At 45.0% G+C, this 23,660-nt stretch overlaps 1 protein-coding gene across 3 annotated transcripts in view; it reads left to right on the forward strand.

The window, feature by feature from the left end:
• Nucleotides 1-23,660, forward strand: part of ITPK1 (inositol-tetrakisphosphate 1-kinase) — a 177,374-nt gene that overhangs the window by 44,748 nt on the left and 108,966 nt on the right. For all 3 annotated transcript variants that reach the window (XR_008596593.1, XR_008596592.1, XM_054972977.1), the window contains exon 2: nt 7,081-7,105. Coding sequence is in view for 1 of the 3 variants with exons in the window: in XM_054972977.1 (XP_054828952.1) it covers nt 7,081-7,105 (25 nt within the window). In the remaining 2 variants the exon portion in view is untranslated. The remainder of the gene's footprint in view (nt 1-7,080; nt 7,106-23,660) is intronic.

The raw sequence follows: 23,660 nt of genomic DNA on the forward strand, positions 1-23,660 counted from the left end.
AACCTCCAGCCGGGAGAGTGCCCTGCAGGCCCTTCTACAGTGACGTGGCCTCTGCAGTCGATCGGCACCGGAGCCCATGGGACGGGTAATGTACAGGGCGACCTCGGTTCCCTCCTGAGAGGCGAGTTCATGTACTTTCTACAGACCATGCGGGAAGAGATTTTTCATTGGTGCCAACCCCCTCCCGAGGCAACAAGCCAGTCTTCCTCCCTGCCTCCTTCCCCCCCCCCAGTAAAGTGCGGCGTACATCCTGCCAGTGGCCTACCAAGGCAGCCCAAAAAGCACACCCAATCCCAGCCAGAGATGGGGATATTGTTGTAGGGGGGGGAGCCTACTCTGATAGCGAGGAGGGTGAAGAAAGGGAGTTCCTTTCAGAAGAAGAGGAGGAGGAAGAAGTCATTATGCCTGACCAGTCAAACAGGCTGTTTAAATCAGAGGACTATCCATACCTTCTGAGTAAGGCTCTGGCTGCCCTAGAGCTTCAGGAGAAACGAGGAGGGGAAGAGACATCTAGTGGTACCAGTAGGGATTCTTCAAGACCCAGAGGGTGTAAAGAATTTTTCCCAAGGGGTGACACCCAGGAGAAGGTCTTCCCTTTTCCGGAATATTTTGAAAGACAATTAAAAGCAGAATGGGTCTCCCCTGCCTCTAGCAAACAATGCTCAAGCGCCCTTAAAAAACTGTATGCATTACCTTCTTATGCATCTGAGCTTTTACAGGTTCCTCGAATTGATGCCCCGGTGGCGGCGCTTCAGTCACCTGGGCTGTTGTCGGAAGATGGCCAAGGCTCAGTCAGAGACAATCTGGATAGGAAGGCGGAAGCGGCACTCAAGAGAGCGCATGAAGCAGCAGCCATGGCGATTAGAGCATCTTCCACCGCGTCCATCGTGTCCCGGGCGGCAGTAGTTTGGCTGCGCAAGTTAATCCAGCTGCTACCTGAAAATCAAAAGCGTCTGTTAGAAGGGGCTAGTAGAGTCTTAAAAGCAACCACCTTCACGGCAGATGCTACTCTGGATGCTCTCACCTTCTCGTCCAGAGCCATTGCCTCTGCGGCAGTGGCTAGAAGGCTTCTCTGGTTGCGCGCATGGCCAGCTGACATCAGATCCAAATTTATCCTGATGGCGTACCCCTTCCAGGGGGATAAACTGTTTGGAGATGCCCTGGAAAAGGTTCTCATCGAGACCAAAGACAAGAAAAAAGCCTTACCCAAGTCGGTGAGACGGTATGACAAACGACCCTTCAATAACCAGTCCTTTCGTACACACCATTCCTTGGCGAGACCACGTCCAGATTCCAAACGGTCCTCCTGGAGTGCCAACAAACAATCGTTCAAGAGAGCTAACTTCGGTTTCAGGTCTAACAGACAACACCAACAACGAGGGGAAAGGCAGGACTTCGACTCCAAAACTCAGAAGTCCTGACTCACGGCCGCTTCCGGTGGGGGGAAGACTACAGTTCTTTCTCCAATCCTGGGTGGACTCCAAGGCGGATGCCTGGACACTGGAAGTAATCTCAAAGGGTTACTCCATAGAGTTCAAGTCGCACCCACCGGATCGCTTTCTGTCATCCCCCCTACGCCGAAACCCTCAAAGGAGATCCATCACCTTAAACGCGGTACAACATCTCCTGAACATCCAAGCAGTCGAACCTGTACCTCGTCAAGAGCAAGGCTCCGGTGTTTACTCCCTATTCTTCACCGTGCCAAAAAGAAACGGAGTCTGGAGGCCCATTTTGGACTTAAAGTTCGTAAACCGTTTCATAAAGCTGAGGCACTTTCGCATGGAGACTCTAAGATCTATCGCGGAGTCACTACGACCCAAAGAATTCCTCACCTCCATAGACCTCACAGAGGCATACTTACACATTCCGGTTCATCAGGCCCATCGCAGATTCCTGAGGTTTCATGTGAATGGTCTCCACCTTCAGTTCAAAGCCCTCCCATTCGGACTTGCCACAGCTCCCAGGTTGTTCTCCAAGATCCTGATCAACCCCATCGTTCGACTGCGGGAGAGGGGGATTCATATACATCCCTACTTAGACGACCTGCTACTCAGAGCAAGCTCCAGGGAAAAGGTGGCGGCCGACACACAGACCACGGTTCTCTACCTGCAAGCGCACGGTTTCTTGATCAACTTATCAAAATGTTCTCTTCAGCCTTCTCAAAGACTGCTTCATCTAGGAATGTTGGTCGACACCAGGAAGGGTCGTTTTTACCTACCACCGGAGAAGATCCAGAAAACCAAGGAGATGACCGCTCTGATGCTGAGCCGCAGCTCCGTTTCTCTGATGTCGCTCTCCAAGTTGATGGGAACCCTCGTAGCGAACTGCGAGGCCCTGGACTGGGGCCATCTGCACACACGGGAACTCGTGTCCTTCCTCAGACCGTTCCAATCTCTTATTGCACTAAGATGCGATCGACAACTCACAGTGCCCTTGAAGGTCAAGTCCAGCCTCAGATGGTGGACCTCAGCACCCAACCTGCGGCGGGGGAAGTCGTTCCTCAATCCTCCCAGGCTGCAACTATTCACCGATGCCAGTCTCACCGGCTGGGGGGCAGTTCTGAAAAACCGACCTGCTCAGGGTACGTGGTCTCCGGAAGAGACTGTCCTGCCAATCAATCTCCTGGAAGTCAGAGCCATTCGCCTTGCTCTCGCTTTCTTCAGCCAAGACCTCGTCGGCAAGGATGTTCTGGTACGAACCGACAACGTCTCAGCCAAGGCATATATCAACCATCAGGGGGGCACTCGGTCCCCCATGCTGCACAGAGAGGCCATGAAGATCTTACACTGGGCGGAAGCCAATCTCCTCTCTCTGCAAGCCGAACACATCAGGGGCGTGACCAACATTCAAGCGGACTGGCTCAGCAGGCAGTCCATCCACCCAGGGGAGTGGACACTCAAGAAGGAGGTTTTCCATATGATTGTGGAACGTTTCGGGACACCGATCATGGACCTGTTTGCCACTCCTGCGAACTGTCAAGTTCCGAGGTTTCTCTCCAGGTTCCTGTACCCCCAGGCAGAAGGGATAGACGCTCTCTCTACTCGGTGGCCCAAGGGGCTACTGTACGCCTTTCCACCGATCCCGGTTCTTCCCAAACTTCTACGGCGGATAGCGGAACGTCAAGCGGAGGTAATCCTAGTGGCTCCATGGTGGCCTCGGAGACCCTGGTTCTCCACGATACAGGCACTGACGATTTCCCCTCCGATGCAGCTACCAACGGTACCAGATCTTCTGCATCAGGGCCCGGTGTGGCATCCCCATCCAGAATGGATGTGTCTGACCGCGTGGAGATTGAGAGGCAGTACCTTACCAGATTGAGGTACCCTCCGCAGGTGATCCTTACCCTCCTGGCGTCTAGGAAGAAATCAACTATTAGGCTATATAACACCACCTGGAAGGCCTTCGCTCGCTGGGCTAGGAGGAAGAAGGTTAATCCTCTGCGCCCATCCATCGTTATGATCCTGGACTTTCTCCAGCAGGGCCTGGAAGCTGGACTCAAGCCGGCCACTCTCCGCAAGCAGGTAGCGGCTCTGTCTTCGGTCTTTCCTGTCCTGGAAGGTTGTCGACTCTCCCGGCATCCTCACATCCAACGCTTCCTCAGGGGTGCGACCTTGCTAAGCCCCCCAGTTGTTCATCGTTTCCCTACTTGGAGGCTTCACGTTGTCTTATCGGCCTTAACCAGGCCCCCGTTTGAACCTCTCCATTCAATTTCCTTGAGATGGCTAACCATCAAGACTATTTTCCTGGTAGCTGTCACGTCAGCGAGGCGGATCTCGGAACTGGGGGCTCTGTCAATCAAGCCCAACCTGTGCATTTTTCACCGGGATAAAGTGGTTCTCAGGACTGACCCCACCTTTGTTCCCAAATCCTGTTCCAGATTCCATAGGGCTCAGGAGATCAATCTGCCATCTTTCTGCCCTAACCCTTCTCATCCTAAGGAAAGGGACTGGCATACCCTCGACGTTCGTAGAGTCCTCAAGTCGTACCTATCTAGGACTGAATCTATCAGGTGTTCCGACTCGCTCTTCATCAATATTTCTCCTCCCAACCAAGGGAAAAAGATGTCCTCGGCAGCCATTGGGAGGAACATTCGGTCCTGCATCACGGAAGCGTACAAGGCGTGCAACAGAGAAGTGCCTCAGGGAATTACTGCTCATTCGGCAAGAAGCGCGGCAACTAACGCAGCATTCCTCAAGGACGCCTCCGTGGAAGAGGTTTGCAAGGCAGCCACCTGGTCATCAATTTCCACATTTGTCAGACACTACAAAATGAACATTTTCAATTCAGCGGACGCTGCCTTCGGAAGGAGAGTTCTCCAGCACGTGATGTTCGACGGGGAGCCTCTCCCACCCGGAGAAGACTAACTGCTTTGGGAGTACCCAAGATGTCCTCCGCCTCAGAGGGAGAACGGACCTTTGGACACTTACCGTGAAGGGTCCTTCTCCTCTGAGTGCAGGAGGACATCTTGCCCCTCCCAGGCTCCCCCGTCTCCTGTTACTCCTCTCTGATACTTCCTTATAAACGACACCTTTCCGGCTGGAATTTTCTGTCTCTCCTTCCACTCTCAACATGCCGCAGTCGTTTTTTCTCACTGTTTTTTACTTAACATAGTTCTGCACACCGACTAAGTTTTTTCCTTTTTCGGGTCGGGTGCAAGTTTTTTCTTCTTGAAAGTTCTAGTATTTGATAGTTTTTTCTTCTACTGCTTTGTGGAGTCACCAGAACTGGAACAAGGGGGCGTTCCTAGGCTCCAAGAGGAAGAGGAAGAGCTATTTTTTTGACTTCCTGCCTCCCTGATTGGGCAAAAGGAAACAACCCAAGATGTCCTCCTGCACTCAGAGGAGAAGGACCCTTCACGGTAAGTGTCCAAAGGTCCGTTCCTTGTGGCTTGGCACAGTATAGATGCAGTGCTGCCCAGTCAGGCCTTGATGGAGCGGCATGCAGATCAGATGTTGGGAGCTCTGTATGTTGAACTCTTAAGCATTAGAGAGCCAGTGTGGTATGGTGGTTCGTGTCAGACTAGCATTTGGGAGACCCAGGTTCAAATCCCCACCGTGCCATTGAAGCTTCCTGGGTGACCTTGAGTAAGTCATGCTCTCTCAGCCTAACCTACTTCACAGGGTTTTTGTGAAGACCCTGTTTTTGTGGGACCCTGTTGGGGAGAAAAGTGGGCTGTAAATGAAATAAATAAAATACATATTAAAAGACTCAGGACCCAAATATGGGTCAGGAGCTTGGTGTGTTCATAACCCTTCTCCACCCCACACGTGACGTTTTCTGATTGAAATGGCCCTGTTGTAGAGTGCCCTCTGCACCCTTCCTTCTATCCCCTATCTCCATTATTAGAAGTGGGTTTGCAAACTGTAGTTTGAGCTAATAGATAATGAAAATGCCAGTGTAGATGTCCTGTTAATGATGGTTTTGCTTCACAAGTGAAAGCGAGGAGGGATTGGTGGGTGTGGGAGAAAGAAACCTATTGTCAGTGAGTTGGGCAGAGTTACTTATTTACTAAAGGAGCGTAGAAAAGAGCAATAGTCCAGTAGCACCTATAAGACTAACAAAATTTGTGGTAGAGGATGAGCTTTCATGAGCCACAGCCCACTTTTTCAATATCTGAAAAAGTGAGCTGTGGCTCATGAAAGCTCATCCCCCTAACACAAATTTTGTTAGTCTTATAGGTGCTACTGGACTATTGCTCTTTTCTACTGCTACAGATAGACAGCTACCCATCTTGATCTGTCCTTCGTTACTAAAGGACTGTATGTGATCTACTTCCAAAAACATATTTTTGCAAAGTTAATGCATGTTAACTGACTTGGTCCTCTTTTATCTGTTTCTGTGTTCAATGGCACATCTGTTTGGCAGAAGAATAAATTAGAAACGATTCTCAAGAATCCTACAAACAAAAATTAAAGTTTCCCAGCTGTTTTCTCTCCTCTCCTCACCTCACCCACTCTGTTGTTTTTTCCCTAAGTATCACTCCCACATTTCTTACTACTATGAATTAGATGAAGTCAGAAGTCAAATATAAGCAAAGCCTTTCCGTTTAATCTTTTGATCACAGTTGGTCCTTGTAAATCATCAGTTCTGCGGAGGCAATTTTTTATTGAAACTCTAAAAGAATTTTTGGTAAACCTTGATGTTTGTCTACCAGCTCATGGCTACCTGCTGCTTTGTAAAGTATCATTAAAAAGTGCCGCACAGGGAGAAATTGTGGCTCTTTGGGCTCTTTTCTCTTTGCCTCACTCCTGGTTATTGCAAGGTCCAAATTGCTTGCGATGCTTGAAATAATTTTGTATGGAAATGCTTTGGTTTGGGGAAAACTGCAATCTTCATTAAGCAGCTATAGCTGGATGTTGCATAATGTTCCATTTGGTCCTTCAGGCTGTGTAGAAATTGCTTGATGATGTTGTGTGTGATCTTACGCAACTTGGCTTACTCCCAAATAAGGAAGAATATAGGCTTGGAGCTCAGCTACTCTCCTGTAATTTAATTCTGCTTATCAGCCCCATTTTTGGGAAAGTATTCAATATCTGCTCCCATGGGGAGAGGGTGGTTAAATTTGCAATGAGAATTAGACTTAATTCTGCAGCTAATGCTGTATTTCTAGATACCAAGGGCGTGTTCTGTACTGTCCTGTGCTTGTTTGATTGTATTTATTGATGTCAAATGATGTTGTTTTTCACTTTGAAAACTTGGAAGGGACATTTGGAGTGTTTTTTCTAGTGAATCATCTTTCTATATTGTTTTAATTTACATAACAGAATTATAGTCTTCAAATCAAATATTTCAGAGATGTAAAATAACCTTAGTATTTTTTTTATTTCTAAATGTTTTGATACCAAGTTCAGTGTGGGGAAAATCCCACACTCCCAAAACCTTGAGTTTAGTGCCTGTCAATTGAAATTATGCTCTAGGACCTACACTTGGAATAGTACCAAGAATTTGGTGCCAACTTTTAGACATGTAAAGTATTTTTCACCAGCCGGGGCTTTATCTGTCTTTAATAACTGCTCTGATACCAGCATATAATCTTTTCCGTTTTACTGTTAATAATTTTATTTTTCTCCTTTTTTTCAGGAAAAGGGGAATAGAAGTTATACAGGTGAGTACAACTGACACATTTACAATCCATTTTTTTTAAAAAAAACACACACTTTTTTCATGATAAATATTGGATAGAAAAATTAATTTGCCCGGTCTCTAATCTGACCTTTCTATGCAAGTGATTGAGAGAGCAATAGCAGACAAACTCCAGATCTTCTTGGATAACTCCTGTGCTTTGAACCCTTTTCAGTCTGTTTTCAGGCCAGGCTGTGGGACTGGAGATGGCTCCGGTGGCTTTAGTTGATGACCTCCATTTGAATGTAGACAAAGTCCATGTTTCTTTGTTAATTCTCTTGGATCTGTCTGCAGCCTTTGATGCAGTAGATCACGCCATCCTGTTGAGGTGTTCGGAGGCAGTAGTAGGTATCAGGGCACGTTTCTTGGACCGGTTTAAAAATCTTTCTTCATGGAATGGACTCAGATGATTGTTGTTGGAGAGCAGCTGTCTTCAGTGTGGGAATTATCTTGTGGAGTTCTACCGGGTGCGTTCTTACTCATCATGTTATTCAAACTCTGTAAAGCCTTTAGGAGAAATCATTTGTATGTCATCAATATGCAGATGACACCCAGCTCTATTTCTCTCTGTCCAAATCCCCTGGTGATGCAGTACAGTCTTAGGCAGCAGCAGTGGTCAAGCAGCTGAAAGTGAACATATTGAAACTGAACCCAGACAAGATAGAAGAGATGCTGGCTGGGAAGTCAAAGATATTGAAGGACATTGTGCTACACACTAACAATGAGGTTCAGTTGATCCTTACAGACTTGTTTTAAGAGTCATGGGTTTATAATAATAACTGTGCATGTATATCACTCTTCTAGACAGATTAGTGTCTCACTCAGAGTGGTGAAAAAATTCATTGTTATTGTTATCCCTGCAGTACAGCTGGGGAACTGAGGCTGAGAGGAGTGGCTTACCCAAGGCCCCTGTTAAGTTCATGGCAGTAGTGAGATTTGAACCAGCAGAGTGCTGATTCACATCCCAACCACTTAACCCCTATGCTATAGCAGCTTTCTTACTGGATCCAGCGTTGCTCCTAGAGAAGCAAGTTATACAGCTGCAAAAAAAAAAAAAGCAATCTTCCAATTCAGTCTAGCCAAAAGGATAGCACCCTAACTTGACCCGGCTACTTGAATTTGTGCCATGATAACATCAAGACTAGACTACTGAAATGCATTCTCCATAGGTCTCCCCTCAAAGTCAACATGGAGACTCCACTTGGTGCAGACCGCCACAGCTTGATGATTATCATGTGCTAGGCAGAGCATGCATATTACTCTCATTCTGCAACCATTCAATCAGTTACTGTGTTCAGATCAAGGTTTTGACTATCACACGCAATGTTCTTCGTGGCCTTGGTCCCTCATATCTGTTGGATTGCTTCTTTCCTTATGCCCTGCCATGTAGCATCTGAACCGGGCCTTCTGCAGGTGCTACCCTACAAATAGGCAAAATTTGCATCATCTGTAGAGGCCCCCTTCTGTCTCCTGGCTTGCCACAAACTATGCAAAACCAAGTTATTCAGGAGGGCCTTCTTATGCAAGTAATAGGGTTGTGCTGTAAGGAATAGTTTAGAGAGATGCTCTGGTAAAGGGAGAGGGACTGTTGACTGTACTACTGTGCACTGTTACTGTAAGCATGTTCCTGCTGGGCTGTTTCCATGTTGTTTAATGTGTCGTGTCAAATTACTTATGTTTGTTTCAGTTCTGTATCAGATTGCTGCTTGTTTTCAAATTTCTTCAATATGTACCCTATTGTATAGTTTATTGAATGTCTCCGCTGTTGCATGTATGGAATTACAATGAGTCATTTGCCTTAAGTCTCAGTGAGAAAGGCAGACTATAAATAATGTAAATAAAGAAAAAATAATATACAGGTATAAATAACAATGCTATTTTGTTCTCATTTTGTCTTGCGTTGTGGTGGCTAATTTAGATTGCCAAAGCTGGTTATAATTAATTAGCTGGCACTTAACCCACACACTCGCTATATAGTGTGATAGGGATGGACTTAGACATTACTAAAAACATGCCTTCTGTTTAACCATGTGAGTTTCTCAGAGAAATTTTCTAGTGTCAGGTGATTTGGGGATGAATGTAGCATATTTATTTCACTTATAAATAGTAAACAAAACCAAATAAGTACACCATGTTATTTTTACATAGTGTATCAATGTAACAAGTTTTTCAGTAGCCAGAAATAGCTGAGTAGGAATACTTAAGGTCAAGCTAGAAGCTTGGCACGGAACTTTTCTTTCTTGAAAAAGAGCCTTCTGAGGGAGGGTGAGAAAGATTTTCATGAATATTCAGCTCGTCTATTTCTCTTCCTGTCCGTATTTTGATGGCATTGCTAGTACTCTTTGTTGTTGCTGCGTGCCATTTTTCAATTCCAAAGGTACCAAAATGATGGCAGGAAACTTCGTCCTCAGCTAGATTTGGATTCAGTGGAAATTTCCAGAGTTAGGACTCCCTTCTGTCCAATGAGTGGGGTTTTTCTGGCTCCCCTTCCCTCTGCAACCCCAAGTACCCTCAGAAATACTGTATCTGTGGGAAACAAAGTCCTAGAGACATCATGAGCAGGGGAGACAGAAGTCTTTAGCAGAGAGATGGGATCAGCAGCCTCTTAAAATTGTGTACCCTAAAATATTGGATGGGGGGGCAAAGTACACTTGATGTGGTTTAAATATTTGTGTGTGAAATATTTGCTTCCTAGAGAAAGATACTTGGAAAAAAATTAATTACGACTTTGAAACTGCCCGGTTGCCCTGGTGTTTCAACTCGCTGTGATGCTAATTATTTTGTTAAACGTAGCAGTGGAAACTTTTCCTTCTCACATCACTGCTTGTGGCACAGAGGCCCTGTGACTAGTTCCCCTTCCAATCTCTGTTATATCTGGTAATGAAATGCTTGCCTTGATGACACCATGTCATGGTTTTCATTATTTCATGTCACTGGGTGGGTGGGTGGGGGAAACAGAGACAGGGCTGCCCAGTTCTACCCCAATGTGGTGGTATTTTTTAAAAAGAAAAGTAAGTATCTAGAGTACGTGAAATGTGTCAGTCAAAAGAAAACAGAATATCCAGTAAATGTTGCACTCTTCTTAAAAAATACCTTCAACATCTTAAAATATAAACTGAGCACTTATGGACCATTTCTCTAACTCAGTAGGATTTTTTTAAAATGAAGAATGCTTTACCTATTTATGGTTGTTGTGGATTTTCCGGGCTGTATAGTTGTGGTCTTGGCATTGTGACACTGAGAGATCTCTGTCTTTTGGTGCTACACCTCTGAAGATGCCAGTCACAGCTGCTGGCGAAACGTCAGGAACTACAATGCCAAGACCACGGCTATACAGCCCGGAAAACCCACAACAACCATCGTTCTCCGGCCGTGAAAGCCTTCGACAATATATCTTTACCTGTTTAGTTTTGATCATACTTTTCCTCCAGAGAGCCCAGGTCCCCCTTTTTCATTTTGCCATTGAGAGAGAGAGTAAATTGAGATATAGCTACAGGCCTAGGGTGGTTATAGTTTATTTTCACCATTTGATTTAACAATAAACAATGCTGATTGACTGATTTTACTTGATAGCCCACCTTTGAGACTCAAGGCGAATTACAGTGCGTAGAACTGTGCAGTTATACAGCATAAAACAACCAGTGAGCACTGTGGGACTAGTATCTCAGAATTGGAGAACAGCGTGAGCAACAAACTTCCTCGGGCAAAGTATATAAACAATATAGAAAGTGAAATTGCAAGGTATAAGAAAATTCAGCAAAGAATGGCGATACCTGCAATAATCACTGTGGTAGACTACAATCCTATTCCATTTGCAAGGTGCCCTCCTGGATTGTTCCATTCTACTGCGGTTGTTATCCCTTTATTATTATTTTATTATTATATTAGATTTTTAGTCTGCCCTCCCCGCCAGGCGGGTTCAGGGCAGAGTACAACATTTCAATTTACATAAATACAGTTAAAAACAGATAAAACAGTATACAAATAACATTAAAATAACTTTATACAATACAGCTTCTCTTCAGATGGCGATGATAAAATACTGCTTTTCAAGCCCTGGCTCGTATGTAGGGCGGTGGATAGATCTTTAGTGTGGCCAGTGGGGGCCCAACCTAGCCTCCACCATATGCCTGGTGGAACATCTCTGTCTTACAGGCCGAGCGGAAAGATGATAAATCCCGCCGGGCCCTGGTTTCCTCAGACAGAGTTCCACCAGGTCGGTGCCAGGACCGAAAAGGCCCTGGCTCTGGTCGAGGCCAGGTGGGCCTCATTTGGGCCAGGGACCACCAACAGTTGTTTATTTGTTGAACGAAGCATCCTCTGGAGTACATATGGGGAGAGGCAGTCCTGCAGATATGCTGGGCCCAGTCCACATAGGGCTTTATAGGTCAACACCAAAACCTATAAGAATGCCTTCCTGAACATTTCTGTTGTGCACGTTCTGTGGAATGATAGAAGTGTGGGAGCCTTCCAGGCTTCCTCAGGCAGGTAGTTCCACAAGGTACAAGCCGTTATTGAGAATGCACACGAACAGGCAACACTGACCTAATCCATTTGCATGGTGGCACTTCTGAAGACTTTGCTCAGATGTGTGAAGCTTGTTATGGTGGAGCGTGGCAGGAGAGGTGGTCCTGCAGGTCTGTGGGTTCAAAGCAGGGTGGATTTGACTTAAATCATGATTTGAATCACAATTTATATTACTAGTCAGTAAGATTAGATTTAAGGTAGTCCCCTGCGCAAGCACCGAGTCATTACTGACCCATGGAGAGATGTCACATCACTACGTTTTCTTGGCAGACTTTTGTTACAGGGTGGTTTGCCATTGCCTTCCCCAGTCATCTACACTTTACCACCAGGAAACTGGGTATCATTTTACTGACCTCGGAAGGATGGAAGGCTGAGTCAACCTTGAGCCGGCTACCTGAACTTGGTTTCTGCCGGGATCGAACTCAGGTCATGAGCAGAGCTTGGGCTGCAGTATTGCAGCTTACCACTCTGCACCACAGGACTCTAATCATGGTTTTCTGCATAAAGGCTCCTCACACTCAGCTTCTTGTGTAAATCTATTCCCAACAGTCTTCTATTCACTGAATTTTTTGAAACTTAGCATTGAAGAGGTAAGGGCTTGGTTGTGTGTACAAAGATTTGCAAAGGAACAATGGGATTAAGGTCTTTTTTTCCCAACTGTGTATGTTTATTTTTATAATCTTTTTGCTGTGAAAAGACATGATCTCTACAGTTCTGAGAACTGTAAACCCAAGGATCTGTGATGATATCTTCTAGATAGAAAAATTGCCCAATAATCTTACAGAAACCTCTGGAAGAGCGTAACATTGTGAATGGATTAATGGAATTCGTTTACCAAAAAATTTAAACATTGCTTGACTATACAGCCTCATGCTACGTAATTAAAAACTAATCCATATTTCATGATGATAACCTTTGTACTAGAATGTATCTTAAATAGAAAGCTATCTTTAGATAGATTTTTCCTCAAAAAACATTTTATTAAAACAATCCAATTTAAATTTTAAAAATTCATTTTTTAAAAAAATTTAAAAAAATAATTGATTTTTATCCACCCTGGTTCAAAGACATTTGGAAGCAATAACCAGTACCTTGAATTGAACCTGGTAACCGATAGATAACCAATAGAGTAATGACAGAATGGCAGTGATATGCATGCTTCACCTTGTGCCCAATAGCAGCTAGGCTACACCATTCTGTATCAACTGGAGCCTCCAAGTTAACTTCAAGGGCAAGCCCATGTAGACTGCATTACCATAATCTAGCCTTGAGGTAACTGTAGCACAGATCCAGATGGGCCAATCAACTTTGTCAAGGGATGGGGTCATCTTCTGGGCCACATTAAGCTGGAAGAATGCATTTTTGCAGCTGCGTTAACTTGCTTCTCCAGCAAGTATAACCAGCAAGTATAAGCTCTTAGCTGAGTCAGTGAGTGTCGAGCATTAGCCGGAGCCCATCAGAAGTGGACAGCACAATGTCATTCAAGACCTCGGCCTTCCCAACCAGTATTACCTCCATCTTATCACAGTTCAGTTTCAATTTATTTGCCCTAAGCCATTTATTTGCAGTAGTAAGGTGCCACTTCAGGGCCTCTACAAAATCACAGACAATTCAGATAAAGAAATACAGAGCTGGGTGTCGTCAGCATACTCCAAAACCATGAATGATTTCCCCTATGGGCTTTCATAGATTGAATACCACGGAGGATGACTGAGCACTGGGGAACCCCAAAAAACAGGTCCCACACCTGTCATGCAGCTCGTTTCCATATGAAGTATTCTGAGTTCTGCCTGTGAGGAATGATTTAAATCAATCCAATGCCGCAATCCTTAATCCCTTCTTCTATCTTAAAATGCCTCAGTAAGAGGAACAAAGACCCATGGCCCTTGTCCCCACTGAAACATAGACCATCAACTAAAGCCAGCAGAGCTGTCGCCATACCATAGCCTGGCCTGTGACCAGACTAAAAGGAGACTGAATTAATGCATGTTGTTAACTATTTGATCTTTGTGAACCCACAATTCAGACATTATCCAGGTAAGCAAAGAGCAGGAGGAAAAACAAGACAGAGGGCAGGGAAAGAAATAAGGCAGACAGCAAAATAAGAGCTGCCAAGTGGGGCAAAAGTTGTCATCTAAAGTACTCCAGAAAGACATCTCATATGCCACAGAGTTTATGTAAGATTTTCCTTTGTATAAATATTTCGTCCTCCTAGGATGCCCATCCTAAGAATTTCACTACCCAATGATCATTACTTGATGGAGAGTTAGTTTTTCTAACTCTCATTAAACTTGTCATTCTTGATTCTAGTTTTTGAAACATCAACCGTAATGTGTCCTGTAGAATTTCTAACTGAGGTGTTGGAATCCACATCTAATATTAATAGCTTAATTGACCCTGGAGATGCTGGGCATTAGCATACATATTATATTTTTCTTATATATCCGAGTGACTTTACTGTGAGCAAGGGGGATATAGGCACGTCTTTTTGTCTTCTCTCACCTGCCAAATAGAAACAGCAATGATTGTGACCATTCAAGAGAGAGAGATCATTTTTCGAGTAAAATTTAGGAGGGTATCTAGAAGGGACTGTTGTTATATTTGGAAGCATTACTTTGGGCATGGCTTGAAATCTTCCAAATGAAGTATGATTTCTGGCAGGGAGGGGAAGAGTACTAGATCAGCACAGTGAACCGTTTAATCTGAATGGTTTAACACAGTCAAAAATAGTTAATGGAAAGCTGTCCCAGTGAGAGACTCAAAGCAGCTTTCGTACAGCAGCTGTTAACATATAAATTGACCCCAAGATGCTTAGGCTGGAATGTCACCATAAGAAATCTCACTCTTCTTCTTGTATGTGCTCTATTCCTCCCCTGTTTTGTTCTGTTACATTTTTAATGCCTTGTGTGGAGTGAATGAAATGTACTGATTTTTTCATTGTTCATGTATGACTGCAGGATAAAGAAAATCAGTGTGATGTGTGTTATAGTGGGTATGGCATAGGAATCAATAAATGACGTATAATGTAGCATTTGATGTTTTGGAAGGGAATGTTGAGTCTTCCTGCGAGTTCTGATAAACTGTTTGATATGCTGACCTTGATTTTTAAGGGCATGTTGGACCAGGGGGAAGGTTAGAGATCCACAGAACTTGCCATGGCATTAGTTGCATCGTAAACCTGCAGGAACATAATGTCTGGATTCTTTTTTTCTTAATTTGCATTTCAGCTGTTGCCCTATTGGCTTGTGTGTGAAACTGTTTAAGGCCGCATTTGAAATACACGAAGCAAGAGCAATAATGGAGCAATTATGATGGTTTTGGAGGAATCTTTATGACTGTAATGTAGCACACAGCAGGATGCTGCAGTACAATAATATTACCTACCAGAAAGCAAGTTTTTGTTTTTTTGCCATCAATTACTAACATCTGTCTTTCTCATAATGTTAGATAGAACTCTTTATCACTGGATATTTTTATTAATTGGCATCTTTACAGTACAGTACAAAGGTGTGCATGACATTACCTCGTATAAAGGAACAAAATCATGCAATACTTTTTATTGAGCCCAAAACAAATGTGACAAACATTGTGCAAACTTCCAGATTCCGTAGACCCCCTTCATCATGGCGATGTTGCAAAAATAAAAAGGATGGTGAAAAAAGCAAAATTTCCCAAGTCTAGATCTTAAGATCCTGTCATGCCAGTTTCTTTTCTGAATTTTGTGCGGTCCATTACATCTGTTCACAACTTTTTAAAAATTTATTGATTACTGCATATGGTCAGGTGTCTAAAAATACAGGATTCTGGTTGCCATTTATTGCTTTTAAGTTGGAGTATCGTAATCAGAAAGTGTTCTGAAGGGATTAACAAAAATGGTGGTGGGGAAAATTAAGGAGGAAAATTATTTATTTTTCTTTATTTATTTATTTATATTTCAATTTATATACCGCCCATCCCCGGGGCTCTGGGCAGTGAACAGTTAAAATCGATAAAAACAAGAACTAAAATCAATATACAACAATAAAACAAATTAACAAAGTACAGTGGTGGGGAGAACCCTCCCCCACCCCAAAGGTGGGAGGCCGATATGGCACCGCCCCCTTCAATCACCGAATGCTTGGCGGAACAGCTCTGTCTTACAGGCCCGGCGGAACGATAATATGTCCCGCTGGGCCCGGGTTTCCATTGACAGAGCGTTCCGCCAGGCTGGGGCCAGGACAGAAAAGGCCCTGGCCCTGGTTGAAGTGAGGCGGGCTTCCTTAGGGCTGGGGACCACAAGTAAATATTTATTCGCTGATCGAAGCGATCTCCGGGGAACGTACAGGGAGAGGCGGTCCTGAAGATATGCCGGTCCCAACCTGCTCAGGGTTTTAAAGGTAAGAACCAACACTTTGAACCTGATTCGGAATTCAACCGGAAGACAGTGCAGCTGGTGCAGGACAGGTGTGATGTGTGACTGGTAAGGTATACCAGTCAGGACCCGTGCCGCCGCATTCTGGACCAGTTGTAGTTTCCGGATCAGGCCCAGGGGTAGCCCAGCGTAGAGTGAGTTACAGTAATCTAGCCTGGAGGTGACCGTTGCATGGATCACTGTAGCCAGGTCCTGGGGCGTCAGGTAGGGGGCAAGTTGCCTGATCTGACGAAGATGGAAAAATGCAGACTTGGCAACTGCCGTGACCTGGGCCTCCATCGATAGGGAGGCATCCAGGAGCACACCCAGACTCTTTACCACTAGCAAAGTTACCAGTGGTGTCCCATCCAGGGCAGGGAGCTGGATCCCAACATCTGGCAGCCCCCGTCCCAGCTACAGGACCTCCGTCTTCACTGGGTTCAATTTCAGCCTGCTCTGTTTCAACCATGCCATCACAGCCTCCAAAGCTCTGGCCAGATTGTTTGGGGCCGTGTCTGGCCAGCCGTCCATCAACAGAAAAAGTTGGGTGTCATCCGCATATTGATGACAGTCCAGCCCAAACCTCTGCACCAACTGGGTGAGGGGGCGCATATAGATGTTAAATAACATCGGGGAGAGTATCGCCCCTTGGGGAACCCCGCACACCAAAGGGTGACGGGGCGATAGATCTCCCCCGAGCGCCACCCTCTGTCCCCGACCCTGGAGAAAGGAGACCAACCACTGTAAGGCTGTCCCCCTAATCCCCACATCGGCAAGGTGGCTGGCCAACAAATCATAGTCAACCGTGTCAAACGCTGCTGTGAGATCAAGTAACACAAGCAGCGCTGACCCGCCTCGATCCAGATGCCTGCGAAGGTCATCTGTGAGGGCAACCAAGGCTGTCTCCATCCCATGGCCAGGATGGAAGCCAGACTGGAATGGGTCCAGGACTAGAGCATCATTCAGGAATTCCTGCAGTTGTACCGCCACCGCCCGCTCAATCACCTTGCCCAGGAACGGGAGGTTTGACACTGAGCAGTAACTGGACGGGTTGGTGGGGTCCAAAGATGTTTTTTTCAGGAGGGGCCGCACTACCGCCTCCTTTAACGCTCCTGGAAAAACCCCAGAGCTCAGGGAGATGTTAACAATGGCCTCCAAATGGTCCCGTAGCCCCTCCGAGCTGGCCTTCACCAGCCAGGATGGGCAGGGGTCCAGAGGACAGGTGGTTGGCCTCATCCCTTGCAGGATCCTGTCAACATCGTCCTGAGAGAGCAGGCTGAAATGGTCTAATACGGACCCAGAAGACGGCCAAGGGGTCTCCAGTTCCCTTACTGTATCAACAGTGGGTGGCAGGCCACGGCTAAGGGACAAGATTTTGCCCGCAAAATAGCTTGCAAAAGCCTCGCAGCCAATAGTTGAATTAAGAATTTGGTGGTCTCCCTGAGAGAGGGAGACCAAGGACCGAACTGTTCGAAATAATTGAGCCGGGCGTGAGCTAGCGAACAAAATGGAAGCAGCAAAGAAATCCCTCTTTGCTGCTTTCACTGCCACCTCATAGGCTTTCATAAACGTCCTATAAGATGTTCTTGCCTCTTCGTTGCGCCCCCGCCTCCACACTCGCTCTAGTCATCTCAGAGACCACTTCATCTGGCGAAGCTCCTCGGTAAACCAAGGAGCTACCTGTTTGCGGGCTCGGAGAGGACGGCAGGGGGCAATAACGTCGATGGCTTCGGAAAGACGGCCATGCCAATCATCCACCAGCTCATCTAACGTACTGCCAGGGGGCATCGGATCCTGCAAAGCCGCCTGGAAACCAATTGGATCCATAAGCCTCCGCGGGCGAGCGTAAATCCGCTCACTGCCCACCCGGGAAAGGAGCGGCATGCTCAGATGAGCCTTCAGAACAAAGTGATCTGATTATGGCACTGCATCATAGGCATCCAGGACCACCATCATCCCTGCCCCAAAAATCAAATCCAGCATGTGACCTGCTTGATGCTTGGGAGCCGAAACAAACTGGGAGAGTCCTAGGGCTGGCATGGAGGACACCAGGTCAATGGCCTGCATGGAGGCATCGTCGTCAGCATGGACGTTGAAATCCCCGAGAACCAAAAGTTTCGGGAATTCCAAGGCCCAGCTGGCCACCGCCTCCAAGAGACCAGACAGGAAAGATGCAGGTGCAGTAGGCGGTCGGTACACCACGCATATTGCCAACCTCTCCTTGGCGTCCAACACTAGGCCCACACAATCAATGCCAGTAATTTTTGGGGTGGGGAGTGGTCTGAAGGAGAAAGACTCCCGAATGAGCAAAGCCACGCCTCCCCCCCCAACCACTTGTCCGGGACTGGTGGAGGACCGTATAACCTGGGGGGGCTAGTTCTTTCAAAGCGACCGTCTCGCCCTCCCTCACCCAGGTCTCGGTCACGCAAGCCAGGTCCACATTCAATGCCATTACCATGGTCTGATTTTTAAAAAAAAAAACTCTAAAAACACAAATGCAAACTCACAACTACATAAGAGGAACTCACGTTTTAGATGTCAAAATATATCCTTCAATGAGAATAAGCTACCAATTTTGAAATTGAATGGGAACATTAAATTGGTTTTAAATATCTACTTGAATACAAGCTCCCTTAATTTTTTTTAACCTGGCTATAAACAATTCTGGTGGATTCCAGAAGCTGAAGGGTATATGGAATGATGTGGAAGTATAGTGTTGTTTGAGCCCTAACTTGGGCTTTCCAAAGACTTATCTGTACCTATAGGGAACACTTGCTTGGCCCTCTCCTTTCCACCCTCACTTTCACTGTCTTGGGCAGTTCCTCTTAAAATGGCTTTGGCTCCTCTCCTTATTTAATTTCCTTTATCTTCACAAGAAATCTGTGAGGCCGAGGGAGGCTGAGATGCTCCCTTTGTAACTGAATGGGATTTTGAACCTGAATCTCCTCCGTTTTAGTCCTGTACCACACAATGCAGTGGGTACCACTGAAAGTTTGCCATTCCTCTTGAACAGAAAAATATAAAAACCCAAATGCAGAGCTACAGTGTCTATATCTTTTAAAGACTGTTGAGTATATTATTGGCAGAAGTTGAATACATTTAAACTGCAACTTTCAGCTCTACAGTGATAGATTTTGAAGTAATAATAGGAATATAATAATAGATGAAAAGATGTTGATGAGGATTTATTTGGCAGGGGGGTGCAGAAGGTATAGTACATGGGGGAAGCAGAATACGAATTCTGTGTATTTTAAAAAAAAATAGCAAGTTTTACCTCTACCTCCGAAAAAAGAAAGTAAATAAACATCACTTAGAGTTTATTGTCTATAGCCATAGGCTGTCACAATTCACCAAACATAGCGCAACTTTAAAAGCACAGCAACAATATGGAAGATAAATACAAATGCTCATAGAAATTAAAGGCCTTTTCACCTGACAGTGAAAAATGTAGTCCTTTTTAAGATGGCTGAACTAAAGAGAGAGAGAGACTTTTATCAAGCAGGTACTGTTAGGATATGCACAGAAGGAAGAGCCTTCCTTGCTTTTGGTTGACGACTTCCAGCAACAAAGTTCACACAGTTTGAGCATAATTTGGTGTCCATCAGCATGGCAAGCATCCCAAATTAATGTGTTTGCCCTTTGAACTGTGCCATCTGTGCCATCCCCTGTGCTGCGTCCCTTCTGATGCCCTCCCTATAGCCATCCAGGAGTGCCATCCTCAATTTTGTGTTCCCTTTGGACCAATTATACCGAACCTATACTGTGTTTAAAAGCAGAGGATTACATAGCAGGCTTTTATAGCATGAAAATAATTGGTTGCTGCTAGCGCTCTGCAGGGCTGAATATTTTGCCAGTTGGCTCCTGTTAAAGATTTCTTCTCATGGCAAAGCGAAGTCCCATAAATCTTACTAAGCTCATGACATGAAATTGCTGGTAGCGTTTGAGGATGTCACTTCTGGGCTGCGGAACCATTCTGCATGCAGTGCAAAAAAAAATGCCGAAAGTAAAAACCTACACGTTTAAAAAGATCTAATTGGATCTCTTCACAGCAGTTGCTATTGAAAACTCCTTTTGCTGTACCTTATGTGCTCTGTTAGTTTCTCTTACTGCAAGGAGGAGAGATTGTTCTGGATTGCAGTATGCTAGACAAGAATGAATTGGTAGGAGGTATATTTGTGTTCAGCAGGGATGCTTTGATCTTTTTTCCAGGAAGGTGTCCTACTGTGAGCTCAGCCAAGCTAAGCAGAAGCCAGTTTGTATTACTGGCAACAACTAAACAACTTGTAACAGAAAGTACACAAGGTTTTTTTTTAGCTTGTATTTCTTTTTTATGTGGCTCAGAAACAGGACAAGTCGCCTGTTCATCTTCAAGACTGCCGCTCAGTTGCAGAATGTAAAGAACCTTGGGATTAACTGGGAAGAAAGAAAATACACAGCACTTACTCATGCGCATTTTTCCAGTAAGGCTCAATATAACTGCTTCCCCTCTCCAACTTGTGTGTATGGGCATATCTGCAGGCAGCCCATCTTGTTCACCTCCCACATCCAACCTTTCCCCTCTCTGCCTAGTATGTTACTCATGCTCTGATTCAGACAGCGAAAGAAGGCTGAGTCAGAAGCTATGGGAGTTGCACACTGCCTGCCTGTATGCCTGCACATTTGGAGAAATTGGAAAGTACAGAGCATGATCATAATCTTCTAGAATGGATCATGCCGTAAATTTCTAGTATTCAGTCATGTGTGTGCCTGAATTTGAACTATGGGCATCATGCCTGAGGTTCCAGTCTAATTCCCTGTCCCTTTGTAGTGATAGAATCTGATCGGTGTCCATAATACAATTTTACAGTAATGCCTAGGTGGGAAATACCCTTTTAATGGCTCACCCAAATGGCTGAAGCCCATTGACTGCTAACACCCAGGCACCCAGGACTCCTCCTTTGCAGCTGTTTTGAGACAACTTCCTGTTCAGTGACTGTGAAGCGTCTTATTCCTAGTTAACTTTTTAACACTTTTTCATCTTTGGTCGTATTAAGTGCTCTCTAAATATTTAGCATATTTAAATCTTTTGGTTGTTTAAATGCTTTGTGTAAGTCATTCTTGTCTAGTAAAGAGAATTGTCCTCTCTTTTATTATGTGAGTAAATAAAAAGAGGCAAAGTGGGTCTTGGGAATACTGAATAGAAGGTGTTCACAGAACAGCTGTTTCCATCGTCTTCCCCAAAAACCTGCTCCTTGAGGGTTCACAGACCCTCAGAAACAAACGTGAGGTGCAACTTGATGGGAAATTAGCAGAAATTGCTCCTTTTGTGCAGACTTTTTGGCAAACAAAATCAAGTCTTTCTAGGGGTTGGGTGGGGGGAGATTTTGCTGTTTCAGTCTTCCTGCTGCTGCCCCCCATGTCACATCATACTTACTCTTAAGGGTCGCTGAACTTTTCTGGGGAAGGAGAAGAGGCTGCAAAAGGGGAAGAAGAGGGGGGAAGCTATTCTATGACTACCAACTTACCCATTTGCTTTTTAAAATAAGTGGCACTGCTATATCATAGTGTTGATATTCATATATGACTTGACATATTCATAATTGCCTCTGTAAGGGAGGTCAAGCTCTAAATTTTAGAACAGTTGTTTTCATCAGCAAGCTGTGGAAAAACTTAAGTCTATCTTCAGCTGAAGTTAAAAAAAATTGTTGCCAGGGAATAGATGTTGTCTTAGAAATGCTGAGAGGTTTATTTTTGTGTAAAACATTGATTGAGTGAGCATGGAACTGCAGAATATGTCCAGGGAAAGGAAGCTTGTAAAATGCATATACATGGAGTCTTGACTGGAATGCCTCCAAAGAAAGCTGGGTTTGACTGATGTTGGAGAACTAGTTCCCTGAAATTGTGGGAGAAGGCTGTTTATTTTCATATGGATGCCAACTGCTGAATAAAAGGGCAGATTTTGCTTGGGTATTACATGCTTACCTCATTGCCTTTTCTACTTAGGATGGTATACATTCTTCAAAAAGCTTGATTTTTACAAATGAGTGGAGGCTTCTTATCCTAGTCTAAAGATGGCTTAATGTTTTCCCATGCACTTGTTTTTGTCTCCAAAACAGTTGATTTTTCTTCTGGGGTCTTGAGACCACTGTGGACTAATAGCCATGTGGATTGGAGGCAGGGAGGGGGATGTAGTGTGGAGGGGGGAGGGGGAAGAGGTAAATCACTCCTTTTTCTTCCATCTGCGAAGCTGCACTGTCAGCATAGGAGGAGAGGGGCAGTTTGGCCCCCTTCTCACTGCAGTTCCTAGCCCAATGGCTGTTAGTTCGAAGATCCTGGGAATTGCCTTACATTGGATTGAAAGGGATTGTACGGTGTGTGTGTGTGGCAGAAATCTGCACTCCGTGCACCAGGGGATAGTTGAATCAAGCCCAGTGCTCATTAGTATGATTTGCACAGGATCCCTAGTCCAATTTTTCTTCATGCAAAATGTATTCTGCCTAAGTGCATAAATATATTTGATTCAACCACGCCCGATCGCTTTGGCCATAGTTCTGTACAGAGAGAAGATAGTGAGATGCTCCTTAACCATTACAGGTGTACCTAAAGTCCTGATACAAGGGAAAGAAGGAAATCTACTTCTGAGAAGGCCCTTTCTGAAATTCTAGAACTTCCAAAGTGTGCTTGTAATGGATAGAACTTCTGTAGTAGCCAGGAGGAAGGGAGGCAACTGTATTGAAGAATTCACTTTCTCTGAGACAGGGGAACTGTCAATGTTCTCACTGGTAAAGAAACTTTTACAGGAACAGGTGCCCGTTTTTCTGTGCAAGCTGGCCATGTTACAGTTTCCCTAATAGCGAGTCGATGAAAACAAAGTAAACTTATGTTGTTTATAGTCTGCTTTTCTCACTGAGACTCAAAGCAGATTACATAGCGTAAGTTAATACAGTCAGGAACAGGGATGTTCGATAAACAGGTTGGAAAACAAGCAGAGATCTGATACAGAGCTGGAACAATGCTGAAAAAGAGCATAAGGAATTCTAAACCTGGTATATTAAATGATGCACAAACAGCTCAGTAGGCTCATACTTACAGCAATAGACAGTACATACTATTATAGTTCATAGTCCCTATCCCTTTATCAGCGCATCTCTTTGAAACCACTTCCTTACAGCATAGCCCTCCTTATACGAGTAAGAAAGCCCTCTTGAATGATTCAGTTCTGCACATTTTGCAGAAATACAGGAGAGTGGGGAGCTTTCCTGATCTCTTCAGGTAGGCCATTCCATAAGATGGGGGGGGGCACTACAGAGAATGCCTGTGTACAGGCAGCTGCTGATTTTGCCTATGTGCAGGGTGGCACCTGCAGAAGGCCCTGTTCAGATGAGCGAAGCTGCCATGGTGGACGACAGGGAGAAAGGTGATCATGAGGGGCCAAGGCCACGGAGGGCGTTACATGTGATGGCCAAAACCTTGAATTGAGCCCAGTAACCGATGGAGTGACTGCTGAATGGGACCAATATGCATGCTCTGCCTAGTTCCTGATTATAACTGAGCTACAGCATAATCTACCCAACTGGGATTGCTGAGTTGACTTTGAAGGAAAACCTAGGTAGAGTGCATTACAGTAGTCTAGTCTTGATGT

This window comes from Eublepharis macularius, chromosome 2 (assembly GCF_028583425.1).
Source record: "Eublepharis macularius isolate TG4126 chromosome 2, MPM_Emac_v1.0, whole genome shotgun sequence".
NCBI classification, from domain to species: domain Eukaryota; kingdom Metazoa; phylum Chordata; class Lepidosauria; order Squamata; family Eublepharidae; genus Eublepharis; species Eublepharis macularius.